This window comes from Protopterus annectens, chromosome 4.part0 (genome assembly GCF_019279795.1).
Source record: "Protopterus annectens isolate FY-2018-M chromosome 4.part0, PAN1.0, whole genome shotgun sequence".
NCBI classification, from domain to species: Eukaryota; Metazoa; Chordata; order Ceratodontiformes; family Protopteridae; genus Protopterus; species Protopterus annectens.
In genome coordinates, this window is record NC_056733.1 from 1,440,953,711 (window position 1) to 1,440,969,176 (window position 15,466).

Genomic DNA, 15,466 nt, shown 5'->3' on the forward strand with positions numbered 1-15,466 from the left:
TTTTACAATGACATTATTTAAAAAAGAAATTGCTTCCTTTTCTTAAATAATGTCTTTGTATAAAGATGGTGTAGTGTTCTGTGTTGTTTACCCATTCTTCCATGTTTTCAGATGTACTGTGCATGCATGTGGGACTTACGTTCCCAAGCTTGCAAAGTACCTCAGTGTTGTTCAACAGAAGTAACACATAAAAAAGAATCTCTGTTGCTTGTTCTTTTTTTTTTTTTTTTTTTCTTCTTTTTTTTTTTTTTTTTTTGTAGTATGAGGTAAGAATGTGGACATTCTCTGAAAATCCAGACAGTTCAGAGGTAAGATAGTCTGGTGACACAATGCAGAAATACAAGGAAAATCAGGTATGTTTCTGTTTCTTTAGCTTTACAGAAAGTACCTACCTCATTTTTCTTATATTTGGTCTGCCCTTGGTAGCATATATCAATAGAAAAGTCTGATCACTCAATGGTACTTCAGTCGCCAGACTTTTTTTTTGGTATATGCTCAGTTTACAGTGGGCACACTGGTTGGGCTGACTGATCAGCATGCACATTTTTTAATACTTATGAGAAGTCATTGTATAACAGAAGATATATATATGCATATGTGGGTATGTGTGAATCATTTCAGAACTGGAAAGGGAAGTCTGGAATTTCAGTTATGTCACTGGAACATGTGTGGAGCTTTACATTTTATGGTAACTAAGCCTACAAAATACACACAACAGTAAATTAAAAATCAACATAATGCAATGAGTTTCTCTGGCTACAGAAATGGCCCCAAATACACAGTTAAGCATCAGAATAAAAATACAAACTGTCTTATCCAGGTGTGTCTAGACTCATGATTAAATATTGTCTCAACATCCTGTATCCTGTTAGATGTCAGATAAATTCATAAGGATGATAATGGAACACTGACTGTAATCTTTAAACAGAGCCAGGGAGACTAGAAAATTAAATAAGGTTAGTACAATTATGGCTGCACAAGAGTCATGAATACAGTATCTGGTAAGGACAAAATTCTGGTTGGATATACATCGATGCAGACAAAACATAGAAAACAGCCAATCAAATTATGATTAAAAAAAACATGCACTATTTTTGTCAAAAGAAAATACTAGCTTTTGTTGGAAAGCTCAGTATGTCCCTTTTTTAATTTATATGACCTCACATCAGGAATAATTATAAAGCAGATTGCTGTAACAACAGCTTGATTAGCCACTTTTCTTGTTTTTCCAGACATGCAAGTCAAAAACTATTATAAAACCATGCCAAAAAATAGCCATATTTCTACCATGCCTCCCGCAAATGATTCCTTGTATTGTATATGGCAGATATTTTGGAAAACTTACCCTGGAAAGGAGACAAATATGCTTGAGATATTCCAACATTTGCCCCCATACAGTTATCATTAACTCAGAGTGCTGAGACTGTTACTTTAGAAACCTAGATGATGAGGGGTGTCATTTCTAAACATTTAAGTCAAAAATAAAAAAAAATAATAAAGCATAGTTCCAATCTCTGTTCACAGCAGCAAAAAAATGTACTACATGTAGTCATAAATGGTAGATGTTAATTGGTGAGATACATAATGAGGACAGCGAGTGTAATAACATCCTGAAAGGGTAGTCAGGCATAAATTAGTGTGGTTCCATGATAAGGAACAGCTTAACTAACAAGCAAATTAGATTGGATGGTAAAGATTGAAGAGACACTGATGCCTTGTCGGGGGGTGAGGGGGTGCTGGACCTAGAATCCCACTCTGCCAACATTTTCCTGAGTTTTTAAAGCCATATATAGCGATGCATTCATAAACGAACACAGAAGTTGGAAATTATTTTCAGGCAGTATACCCCCTGTTACTCCTTGTAGCATAGCCACAGCATTATCAGTTGAAGACTGGTACTGCCAAAGTACTTTCAGAGCTTCTAACAGTTAACTTTCTATGCTGTTATAGGAATTTTTCTATAAAAGAAAACACATACACACATTATTTTTAATAACCATAATTTATTATAAATATCAGCAGCACAGTGTTAGGTTGGAAAACCAGTGTTATTTGAAAAAAAAATCATAAATATTTCAACAGAATTGGGTAAGTAGTTCCTATGTGCTTTTGGTTATGATGGTGACATACAATCTGAATGTCATACCCACTAAAACACAGTCTAACACTTTTGTTGGGTGATGTTAGAAAACAGATGGTATACAGTGCAAACTCAAATTCTGGGCTGACTCCAATAAAGCAGCTTCCTTTGGATTTGATTCCATTCTTCCAGCTGAATTGCAGGGTGACAATATGTTTATTTTCATCAGGCTTTAAAAGAAACAGTAAAGAATATTTAGTCTGTTACATTCAGTAATTTTACCTTGTCTTTTGTTTACTGGAAATTATGAATGCATCTAAGGACTGTGTGCTCTATGCAGAACACCAGAAAATGTATGGTTCTTGGTATTCAAAACTGAAATTTTGTTTTCTTAAAAATGTCTTTATTTCCAGTTTGTGGATTCAGTACACAGTAATTAGTCTTTCAAAGCATAAGAAGGGATGGAAGCTTGTGTTTCGCCACCCAACACACAAGTTCTCAGTTGTCATTAAGGTTATGCTACCTAAAACTGGAGCAGTAAATGAAACAAGGGGAAATAATCATGAGGAGTCATAAACGGCCCAAAACAGCTCAAGTTAAAGTCTGCAGTATAGTCACACAAGCATTAGCCATAATGAGAAAAAACAAAATTATAGGTTAGTTTGTAAGTCTATGAATCACCATTAAGTACCGCTAGTGCAGGTTAGCACTTCCTGCAGTCCTGGAGGTGGCTGCATTGTTTTGGCTAAGCACTGCTCCATTCACTCCCACACAAAAGACATACACTCAAACACACACACACACACACACACACACACACACACACACACACACACACACACACACACACACACACACACACACACACACCACACATCCCACACCCCATACATACCTGTACTGTGTTTTCAGAACATTCCTGATGTCTTCTTTTTCCTGCCCTCATAACTCTTGGATGATTTCAGTCAGTAATGGTAGAGATTAGTTTCCTACTTCATATCCTTCAGTAATCCCAACGTATTAAAAAAGCTGTTAGGTTAGCAAATTGCTAAGTAGATAGGCGGTCTGTTTCCAAGCTATCCCTTCTGCTGTCCTGTCTTGCACTTGAGAGGAATGTATAGTACTGCATGTTCCTCCCCTGCACATCACCAGCTGTTTCAAGTATTGTATAATGCCCAACATCCTCAAAATATAACTGAAATGTCCACACTGCAGTAACTTCTCACTTAGTACAGTGAGTTAGTTCTGAAATTTACATGGCAAGAGTGTGAGGTTTGACACCCTTTTAGTACCTTTAAGTAAGTAGACCTTATCCATGTATTCAGTGGTTCCCTGCATATTTTAATTTTTTTAATGAAGTGGCTTTAAGGCACTCTATCTACAGCATCCCTGGTGTCTAGTGTTTCCCTGCCTGATCACCTTTACATGTGAGTGCCATTAAGGCATGAAAGCATAGGTCGCCCTGGTGTCTATTATTCTTCTAAACCCACAGATTAGGAGTTAGCCCTGACATCTAGTGGTTCTCCTTACCCATTGCTGCAAGCTTTGTTTGTTAGATTAGAGGTGTGTGAAAGTATGACAGCCACCACAACCCACCTTCCCACATACACAAACATACACACACATAAACACACACACACACACACACACACACACACACACACACACACACACACACACACACACACACACACACACACACACACACACACACATCCCTACCTAACCTACACCCCACTCACTATTTCCCCTCCTTTTACCTCTCAGGCAGACACAAACTCACAGATGCACTCACACATACAGCTTCTCACATGCAGTCATGCACGCATACCCTAACACTTCCTTACTACTAATCTTCCCAGCACTTACCTCTTCCATGACAGAGGAACATGGCCTTTTGTCTGAGTTCATTACCATGAGCAACCAGGAATAACTGTGCTAAGTTATGCAGCCCAGTGATTCAGTTGCATCAGTGACTTACTGCAGGCAGTTCCAGGGGAGAGCATATGGCTAACTAGCATGTGGTCCTCCCTTGGACTGCCTCATTAGTATCTAACAGACTGAGGAGACTGCCCACTGCTGTGCTTCAAGTCTTCATGCAAAAGCACTGTGGCAGGACTGTCTTTGAATTCCAAAAGGTTACCACATTGTGTATGCCTCACTTTAGCCTTTACAAATTCAGTCCAATATTGCTAGTACACATGGGTACAGCCATCCTTCCTGCCTCCACTGGTAATCACCTGAGACATTGTTTGAACCCAGGCCAACGCAGTTGTCAGAGCTATATCCCTCCACACCACTGACACAGAAAAAACTGAAAGTTACCTGTCAGGAAGCTGAATTTACAAAAATAAAATGCACATTGATAATGTATGACTTTTCAGCATAGTAATCAAGTAATTAATTAACACATACATGCATACATACATTTGTCAACATGATAAGTACACTTTCCCAAACACTATTTTCAGCTATCAACTAGGCCAAAAGGCATAGAAAAATTTACAAATGACCACATAAAGCATGTCTCAATAGTAGAATATAAACGGAGACAGACAGTAGCTAACCAAGGTTTATTAAACACATGAAAATAAAAGAATAGCATGCCTATTACAACAACAATAACAACAACAAGAAAAAGCTGTACAGTAAGAAGTAAACATCCTGAAGAATGTCACGGTTTGTTCAGTAGAATACTAAAGTTATTAGTAAAGAAAATTAAAGAAAATGAGTTAAAATTGTTATTGCTACAGGGGAGAAGATTACTGAAGAAGCAATAAAGCTAAAGAAAATGAGACAGAGTTATTACAGCTAGGGAGAAGGAAAGGGATAGGGAAAAAGGGATCATTTGAGAGGGAGTGAGGGAAATAGTGTAGGGTTGCCACCTTTCGTCATGGCTAAAACTGGAGTAAAGCCACACCCCCATGTCACCAGTAACCCCGCATGTCCCACCCCTCTCCCGCCCACATTCTGCCCATTTTGTGACATCACGATGACATCACCCGGCACAGAACGCCCTCTTTTTCCATTCCTGCTACCTGCTTTCTGCTGATTTACTATGCTTTTCTGTAAAAAAGCATAGTAAATCAGCCGGTTTACAAACTCCGATACTCTGTTTCCTTTTTGAAAGAGAATACCAGAGTTTGTACAGTGTTTTCCGGACTACCGGAGAATCAATTTGATTTCCGGATAGTCTGGAAAAAAAAACTGGAGGGGTGGGAACCCTAAAATATTGGGATGTTCATGTGAGAAAATATTTAAATTATGTGCAAGCAAATTTGAGAAATATCTCAGATACAACTTGAGTTTGGCATTGTTTACCAGAGTTACGGTGGTGCTTAGTTAGTTACTGTCCTTTATTATCAAATCAGTGTTATTGTAGGCTCTCAGTAATGTATCTGTGAGTGATTTATGAAAGTTGACTAATGTGTTGGAATTACATATGGTAGGAGGGATTTTATTCCAGTTAACAAAAGACTGCTCTACTGTGGACAGTGTGTTTCTAAGGGAGTATGATGTTTTCCTAAATTGTAGAAGATTTTTGAGAGGAGGACAGCAATGGTCATGTCAATGTTTGTATTTAAAGATGTTCAGAAGGAATGTAGCTCTCTCTTCAATGTGTAGCCATTTAAACCTGTTGATAGTAAGGCAGTGGTCCTCAAAGGGAGGGCACCGGTAAATAAACCTAACAATTTTATTATCTGTATTTAGTAATACATGACAGTTCTGGGTGAAATGTAAAGCAATGATGGGAAAGTTTGTTATAGTAGGTTCAGTTCCATAAACATTTAGGATAATCTTGTAAACAGCAGATGTTATGTTGTCCTCTCTTGCCTTCATTCTTACTGGCTGGGTTCAGAGCCAATCCTCGGCTCTGACTCGGCCAAGTACTAAAGCTTGAAGTCTTTCACTTGGCTCTTGGTTGAACATCTATCCCATCATGCAGGGGTGTAATCCCCCAGATCTCATTTGCCACGTAAATAGATCGGAGGTTCTTCATCTTGGCCATGGCTAAGTGTTGAATTTTTCATTAAAATATAATTTTTTCTTATAGTTACTTGAAATGAGTGTTAAGATTAGTTAGTTATATTTGTTATAATATAGTGTGGTTTTTTGCTCTTGCTATCAGTGCTTATATATATATATATATATATATATATATATATATAGCTGTTTTTTGGCTTTGTGGTTGGCCGTCACTTCCCTCGTCTGGCCACCGTTTCTTCTATCCCATTTAACTTGCAAACCCGTAGCTTTTAGGGTTTTTGTTGTATTTTCTTATTGGAGCACTGTTTAAGTTAGAAGTGCGTCCAATCTATGTGTGTAATGTGTGGTTGTTTTTCCCTTCAGGCAGTTAGCCAAGCTTGTGCCCGTTTAAGTTAGAGGGCCTAGTGCCCATTTAAGTTAGAGGGTATAGCGAACTTCCTCCCTTTTCTAGACTAGTTGTTAAGTTTCCCTTGATAACTTTATAATAACTTAGATTTTTCAGAGTGTGGTTTTGCTAATATAATACTTTTCATAGTGTGGTTTGAATTTATACAAAATTAGTTGTCACTTGTTGTGCCATAATGTCTAAAGACCAAAAAGAAACCAAGAAATTCAGGTTTAAGAAATGTCAAAATTGCTCCCAGAAAATGTCCTTGACTGATGATCATAGTATCTGTGTGTATTGTCTCGGAGCCATCCATTTACAAGAAACATGTACCTTCTGCTATTCCTTTAACTCTAGGATTTTACTAGAGAGGAAAAACAAACTCATTGTAAGCGGGCTTCTGCAGTCTCCTTTCTCTGAAAGTTTAGAAAGTCGGAGCACCTCCAGTAAGACTAAGTCTCCATCTAAAATTGACAAACCTACCAAGATCTTCTTCATCTTCTTCTGGCCATTCAGAACCACCACAGAAGACAGCAAAAACAACCTAATCAGATCCAAGACCTTCTGGATCAGATGAACCAAGCCCCTTGGCATCACAGATATCGAAGACAAGAGATTCTCAGATTTGGAGCCTGTCTCAGGAATTGTTACCGGTCTCCCCTACTCTGAGGTCTCCCATTTTACAGAGATCTTGTTCACTTACCCTTTCCTCTAGGTCCTCCAGGAGCCTATCGGATGATGATGTGGATAGGATGGTGCACAGACTGCTGAAGTCACTGTCACTGGCAAAACTTTTCTTGGCTCCAACCCAGTCAGTTCTGGAGCCAGTAAAGGTCTTTTCGTCCATGTCTATTCCTCCTCCAAGCTAAGCTGGAACATTGGTGCCAGAATGTCTATTACCCCTTGTAGTAGTAGAATCTTCTGTGCCGAGACCCACTCTGGAGATTTTGGAACCATTGTCTGCTTTGACATCCTCGGTGTCATCTGGGATGTCTAGGAGTTGAAGCTCTCCAGTCAGGTCTGGAGGGGATGCTCGGACCTGAGACTCTTTGGTTCCGAGCTTGCCTTTTGGTGCGGGTGAGCTCAGGTCCTACATCGAGTTCGGAGCTGGCCCCCTTGGCACCGGGGATTCCCTCTGCTTCTTCGGAACTGGAGGTGTCCTCAGAGCCGGGGGGGGGAATAGCTTTTGAGCTGATGAGGAGTGGGCTGTCCCCCCTACAGCTCTACACAAGGGTACTAACATCCTTCCCCCTAAAGCACCAGCTTCTGTCTTGGCACCACCCCAACCACAGGACAGCAGAGATTCCGGGCCTCAGGGTGCCCCATTGGGTGAACAACAGTCTCCCAAGACCTTTCCAGAATACCGTTCTGAGGAGGTTCCCTGAAAGAGACTTTACAAGAGGAAGCACCTGTACTCACCAGATGAGTCAGTAACCTCAGACACTGACCTCGAGGAGTCAGGAGGGTCCCCATGGTCACCCTCTGAGTATATCTCCTTTGCGGATATCCTAGAAATCCTTAAACAGAGAGGCGGCTGGAAACCCATCAATTCTTCTGATGAGGAGTCGGTGTATCTGAAGGCATTTATATCTCAACCTTCAGCCACCTGGGTGTCTCTGCCTTTCGAACAACTCATGGAACTAGTTAGTCAAAAGGCATGGGAGTCACCAGATGCAATGGAACCGCTCCTTGGAGGCCAAACAAATTTATTACAGACCCAACAGACAAAGAATTTCTTACAAAAGGAGTCCCTGTAGATGCCATGGTGGTGGCAGCAGTCACTAAGAAGGAACTTTCCAAAACGTCCTCATCTGTCCCTCCATCGAACAAGGAGTCTCAAACAATGGACAGATAAGGGAAGCATATTTTTTCATCAGCGACTTTTGCCCTTAGATCGCTGAACTACCTAATGCACTTCACTAGACTTCAGAGAGATCTCCTGAAAGAGTTAGATGATACTCTTCAAGGTACATTAGCTACAGGGGTCTCAGATAAGGCATCCTCTCAGCTGTCCACATTAAATTACATAGTGGACTCCTCCATGAGACTGATTTCTTACACAGCAGATGGAGCAAGTAGGCCAGTGGGTTCAGGAGTTTCCCTAAGGAGACACTTCTGGATGCGCTTGTGTAATTTTGTGGAATCTTTCAAGTCTACCTTTGTCAATGCCCCTTTCGATGGTTCCTCACTCTTTGGACCAAAAGTCAAAGATATGCTCACCAGATGCAAGCAAGAAGGGAAAACTCTCTCTGCCAAAATGTGGTTCAAAAAATCCCAGGGAGTTTTTCAAGACGTACGAGGTGAATCCTTCCCCAGGGGCAGAGGGGGAAGTAGTAATGGTAGACATCATCCACACAGCAGAGGGGGTCTGTAAAATCAGGTTGACCATGATTCCTTTCACGGCTGACCTTTCCAGTACTCCTGAAAGGAGGCCCACCTGCCCTCCTCAGGCAGCAGTTGGGGGCGTTTATCTTTGTACCTGGAAGCCTGGCAAGAGATCACAAAAGACAAGTGGGTACAATGTATAATATCCAGAGGTTACTCCATTACTTTTTGCCTTCTCGTTCCACACGTCAGAAAAATCCCAGACATTCCACCCAGTCAAAGGGAACAGGCAACTGTACAGATTCAAAAGTTGCTGGAAAACAGAGTCATCCAAAGAGTCCCTGCAGACCAAATAGGATTCGGAACTTACTCAAGATTCTTTTTAGTGCCATAAAGAACAGGGGACTGGAGACCCATCTTGGATCTCAGCAAACTAAAACGAATCTGTAAAGAAGTCAAAGTTCCAAATGGTGACACTGCAGTCTATTCTTCCCTTTTAGGAAAAGACAAATGGATGTGCTCGATAAATCTCCAGGATGCATACTACCATATCAAAATGGACAGGCCCTCAAGGAGATATTTGTGCTTCCAGCTGGGAACCAATCATTACCAATTCCGAGCTCTGCTCTTTGGTCTCACTACAGCCCCCAGAGTGTTCACCAAATGCATGTCAGTAGTCACGGCTCAGTTGAGATGAATGGGTTTCCAAGTGTTTCTGTACCTAGATGACTGGCTCCTGACTGCCACCACCAGGCATCTACTACAACAGGCACGCAAAGCCACATTACAACTCTGTTCTCACTTGGGGATAACAATAAATGCAAAAAAATCTGCTTTGTTGCCATGTCAGCATATTACATTTATAGGAGCAGATCTTGACACCATCTCCATGATGGCAAAGTTACCTGCGGAGAGAGTATCTCTACTCAGACAACAGATTTTCAACCTTCTGCCAAGAACCAAAGTGAAAGTGAAAACAGTCTTAAAAGTTCTAGGAACCATGGCAGCAATGATAACCCTAGTTCCCCTAGCCTGGATGCACAAAAGAATTCTGCAATGGCTCCTTTTTTCTCAATGGTCATTTCAAGAACTCCCTATGTCTCACCAGATCAAAATCATAGAGTCATGCAAGAAGGATCTACGATAGTGGCTCCTTTCCAGTCAAGTGACATTAGGTCGCCCCTTTACCCTACAACAACCTGTAGTGACAGTGACCATGGATGCCTCCCAGATAGGGTGTGGGGGGGGGCATTATCTGGGGAGGAAGGTCCAAGGCACATGGCAGGAGCACGAGGTCCATTTGCACATCAATGTCCTAGAGATGAGAGCAGTGCTCTTGGTCTTGCAAACACTTCAGGACTATCTTCCATTAGGAACAATTGCAATTCAGACAAACAACATGTCGGTAGTCTGGTACATAAACAAGCAAGGAGGAACCAAATCCTACCCCCTTTGCTGAGAGGCACTCAGAGTATGGCAATGGGCTACATCTTCCCAACGCTTTCTAGTAGCAATGCACATACCAGGGAAATCCAATGTGATAGCAGACAGACTCAGCAGCGCAATACTCATGCCTCATGAGTGGTCCCTAAAACAAGAGATAGTGGAGATAATTTTCTGGAAATGGGGCCAGCCTTGCTGTGTTCTCTTCATAATACCCATGGATGCCATATGCAGCAGCTACTTTGCCCTAGTCCCCCCTCTGGGGAGTCATCAAGGGATGCACTTGTATATGATTGGCCCAGGGACTTCTTTATGCATTTCCTCCCTTTCCTCTAATACCCAAACTCATAAACAAAGCCAAGTCATTGGGAAGCAAGCTAATTGCCATTGCCCCATACTGGCCTCATCAGATTTGGTTTCCCTTCCTCTGGCCTCATCTTCAGGAGGAATCATGGGTTCTGGACCCAGTTCCAGACCTTCTAACTCATATGTCCGGAACACCCCACCTCTCTCTCCAAACCCTCAAATTGACAGCGTGGCTGCTTCAGTTCCAAGTTTAGTCAGGCTTCATAATTTCACACTGGCAGTGAAACATATCTTAGTATCTTCACATAAGGCTTCAACCAGGAGGTCATATTCCAGTAAATGGAAGAGGTTCTCATACTGGGGACACATCAAGAGACATTGATCCCTTCTCTGCCCCAATCAGCTCTATTCTTGAATTCCTGGCAGAGCCTTTTCATCAAGGTTCTGCTGCAGCTACTATTAAAGTCCAATTAGCTGCAATTTCTAGTTTTCATGTGGGTGACTGGACTCCTAACTTGATGTCCCACAGATTGTCCAAAGCTTTCTTGAAAGATACTTGCTTATTAACACCTCCCATTAAAGAGCCCCTCTCACCATGGGATTTGAATTTTGTCCTGTCATATCTGACCTTACCTCTTTTTGAGCCCTCATCAACATGTGATCTCAAATTTCTGTCATGGAAAACAATTTTACTAGTGGCCATCACTTCTGCAAGGAGAGTCTCAGAACTGCAAGCCCTATCAATCAAACCTCCTTAAGTGATCTTCCATAAGGATAGAGTATCTTCAAACTAATCCATCCTTTTTACCTAAGGTATGTTCTCAGACTAATTTAAACCAATCTGTTGAGCTGCCAGTGTTTTTCCCCAGTCATGGCAACAAGGCAGAATACAAGCTACACCAATTAGATGTGCACAGACAACTCCGCTTCTATTTACACAGAACCAAGGATTTTAGGAAATCTGACCAATTGTTTATTTCCTTTTCAGAAGCAAAAAAAGGCATGACTGTTTCTAAAGTCACACTCTCAAACTGGCTTTCAAGTTGCATCACCTTTAGCTACAGTACTAATAACAGACAGCTACCTTTCAAGGTCAATGGACATTCTACAAGAGCTATAGCAGCATCATCTGCCTATCTAGCTTGACTATCAATGGACAGTATTTAAGCAGCTGCCACATGGGCTAGACCCCATACCTTTATCCACATTGCCAAAGTGGTTAGAAAGACCTTCTACATAGACCACCTCATCACGAAGGGTTTCACATCTAGATCAAGAGGTAATCGTGCCCCTTTATTCATCCCTCATCAGGCCCATCATAGAATACAATGCCCCTTTTGGGATGTACCTTACCCGACACCTGCAGCAATTAGAAAGACCCCAAAAGTATCTCACCAAGAGGATTAAGGGTCTCAAACAGATGCCATATACTGCTCGGTTAAAAAAACTCCAGCTCTACTCAGTTGCATACCGCCTACTTCGAGGCGATCTATGCCTGACATACAAAGCTATGTCAAATCCAGAATTAATGGACATGCTCCACCTCAGTAAATCTAAATCCCTTAGAGCCACACGCTCGAGGGACTTGAACCTCAGCACAGAAATAAATAGAACTTGCTGGAGGGACAGGTTCATAACCCAGAGGCTCCCTTCGCTCTGGAATAGAATTCCAGTTCATGTGAGACAGAGCACCTCACTGAATCTCTTCAAGAAGAATCTCGATAAGTGGATGGGGGATCGTAGGTTTGTCCCAGGGATTACTCCTGTGTCACTATTAGACAGAGGCACAGTAAACTAAACCTTAAAAAGGGCACAGTATACTCAAATCAAGGGGTGGCGTAAGCCATACAGAATCAGGCTAGGCTTATAATTGCCCCAGGGCAGATAGCCTAGTATGAACCTATGAACCTATGAACCTATTACAAAGTGGATTTGGCCTCCAGGGACAGGGATTCCTTTGGTTCCACTGTACTGAGCCACTCAGGAAATGTGGTGCTAGGGATGCTGTCCCAACCAGTAAGAATGATGGCGAGATAGAACAACATAACATAAGTGTTTGTTGTCCATCTCACCTTCATTCTTACAACCCTCCCACCATCCCCCAAGCCAAGGCTTCTGGAGAACTTAGAGGTTTTTTCCTTAGGCAAGGAGATTCTCTGATTTTCTTTGTTATGTCTGTATTCTACAAAATGGTACATATAAACACATTATTATGGTTAGCAGCAAACAAGAGCTGGGGGATTACACCACTGCATGATGGGATAGGTGTTCAGCCATGAGCTAAGTGAAAGACTTTGAGGTTTAGTATTCGGTCGAGTCAGAGCCGAGGATCGTCTCTGAACCCAGCCAGTAAGAATGAAGGCAAGATGGACAATAAACATGGAACGTTATGGTGAGTACATAACTTCTTTTTTATTTGTATGGGTGAATGAGAATATCCTAATACTAATATCATCTGCATAAGGAATACAGTTGAGTATGAGAATATCCCAGGTGAATTCATTAATAAAAATAATAAAATAAATGTGCAGCAGTTAAGGGTGATAAAGGATAATGAGGGAAACGTACTCACAAGCAACGAGAGTGTGTTGAGCAGATGGAAAGAGTACTTTGAGGGGTTGATGAATGAAGGGAATGAGAGGGAGAGAAGGTTGGATGATGTGCGAATAGTGAATCATGAAGTGCAGTGGATTAGCAAGTAGGAAGTAAGGATAGCTATGAAGAGGATGAAGAATGGAAAGGCTGTTGGCCCAGATGACATACCTGTGGAAGCATGGAGGTGTTTTGGTGAAATGGCAGTGGAGTTTTTAACTAGATTGTTTAATGAAATCTTGGAAAGTGAGAGGATGCCTGAGGAATGAAGAAAAAGTGTTTTGGTACTGATTTTTAAGAATAAGGGTGATGTGCAGAGCTGTACTAACTACAGAGGGATTAAATTGATCAGTCACAGCATAAAGTTATGGGAAAGAGTAGTGGAAGCTAGGTTAAGAAGGGAGGTGATAATTAGTGATCAGCAGTATGGTTTCATGCCAAAAAAGAGCACTACAGATGCGATGTTTGCTCTGAGAGTGTTGATGGAGAAGTACAGAGAAGGTCAGAAGGAGTTGCATTGTGTCTTTGTGGACTTAAGAAAGCATATGACAGGGTGCCTAGAGAGGAGTTGTGGTATTCTATGAGGAAGTCAGGAGTGTCAGAGAAGTATATAAGAGTGATGCAGGATATGTACGAGGGTAGTGTGACAGCGGTGAGGTGTGCGGTGGGAGTGACGGATGCGTTTAAGGTGGAGGTGGGATTACATCAAGGATCAGCTCTGAGCCCTTTCTTATTTGCAGTGGTGATGGACAGGTTGACAGACAAGATCAGACAGGAGTCCCCGTGGATTATGATGTTTGCAGATGACATTGTGATCTGTAGTGAGAGTAGGGAACAGGTGGAGGAGACCCTGGTGAGGTGGAGAGGTGGAGATATGCTCTAGAGAGAAGAGGAATGAAGGTCAGCAGGACTAAGACAGAATATATGTGTGCAAATGAGAGGGAGCATAGAGGAATGGTGAGGATGCAGGGAGCAGAGGTGGCAAAGGTGGATGAGTTTAAATCCTTGGGATCAACAGTTCAGAGTAATGGTGAGTGTGGAAGAGAGGTGAAGAAAAGAGTACAGGCAGGATGGAGTGGATGGAGAAGAGTGTCAGGAGTGATTTGTGACAGACGAGTACCAGTAAGAGTGAAAGGGAAGGTCTGCAAGAGGGTAGTGAGACCAGCTATGTTATATGGGTTGGAGACAGTGGCATTGATAAAAAGGCAGGAGTCAGAGCTGGACGTGGCAGAGTTAAAGATGTTAAGATTTGCAATGGGTGTGATGAGAGTGGACAGGATTAGGAATAAGTATATTAGAGGGTCAGCCCAGGTTGGAAGGTTTGGAGACAAAACCAGAGAGGCACGATTATGTTGGTTTGGACATGTGCTGAGGAGGGATGCTGAGTATATTGGGAAAAAGATGCTAAGGATGAAGCTGCCAGGTAACAGGAAAAGAGGAAGGCCTAAGATAAGGTTTATGGATGTGGTGAGAGAGGACATGCAGGTGGTTGGTGTGACAGAGCAAGATGCAGAGGACAGGAAGAAATGGAAACAGATGATCTGCTGTGGCGACCCCTAATGGAAGCAGCCGAAAGAAGAAGAAAATAAGTCTAATGAAGAAGAAGAATAAAATAAGTCTTAAAACAGAGTCTTGTGGCACATCATTGTTAGTAAAGAGGGATGTAGAAGGTGATTATTGGATATAACGTTGAATGTTCTGTTATGCAGATAGTTTCAAACTGTGAATGATATTTCTTGAGCTTAGATAACAAAACAGTATGGATGTTGTGTCTAAATACTCTTTGTAGGTTGACAAACATAACCCCTGTATGATTAACTTTTTCTATATTACAGGACACGTTATTAGTTAGTGGGTGATTTGCAGTGATAGTGCAGTACCTAAGCATGAAGTCATATTGCCTATCAAAGAAGATGTCATTTTGTGTAATGAACTGAAAGATTTGCTCATAGATGAGTTTCTCAAGCATTTTCAAAACTGGCAGTAGGTTAGTATTTTTTATTTGCTCTAACAGTGGGCACTTCTGAAAGTGGAAGTATTGTAGCATATCTGACTAAACTAGAAAAGATATTGGTTACCAGCAAAAGGATAAATATCTGAGTAAGTTGACCATCCAGATATTGACTGTTTTGAGGTGGAAGACATTAATTTACTAGTCTAATATTGAAAACAAATTATTATAGTTTGTATAATTATAAAAATAAATATTTGTTTCATGTTTTGTATGTTCAATGATTTTTAAATATGTTTAGTTATTAGAGTTCATAGATTCATAGTTGCTGCTAAGCTAATGGCCAATAGGGCCCTTACAAGCCTAGTCATGCACCCCAAATCATTTGGGACCTAAG

At 41.4% G+C, this 15,466-nt stretch overlaps 1 protein-coding gene across 1 annotated transcript in view; it reads right to left on the reverse strand.

The window, feature by feature from the left end:
• Window positions 1-2,040: 2,040 nt before the first annotated feature.
• LOC122799900 (poly(U)-specific endoribonuclease-B-like) overlaps window positions 2,041-15,466 on the reverse strand; it is a 412,046-nt gene continuing 398,620 nt past the window's right edge. Inside the window, exon 6 of the mRNA XM_044069283.1 lies at window positions 2,041-2,310. Coding sequence (XP_043925218.1) covers window positions 2,065-2,310 — 246 coding nt within the window. The 3' untranslated portion in view covers window positions 2,041-2,064. The remainder of the gene's footprint in view (window positions 2,311-15,466) is intronic.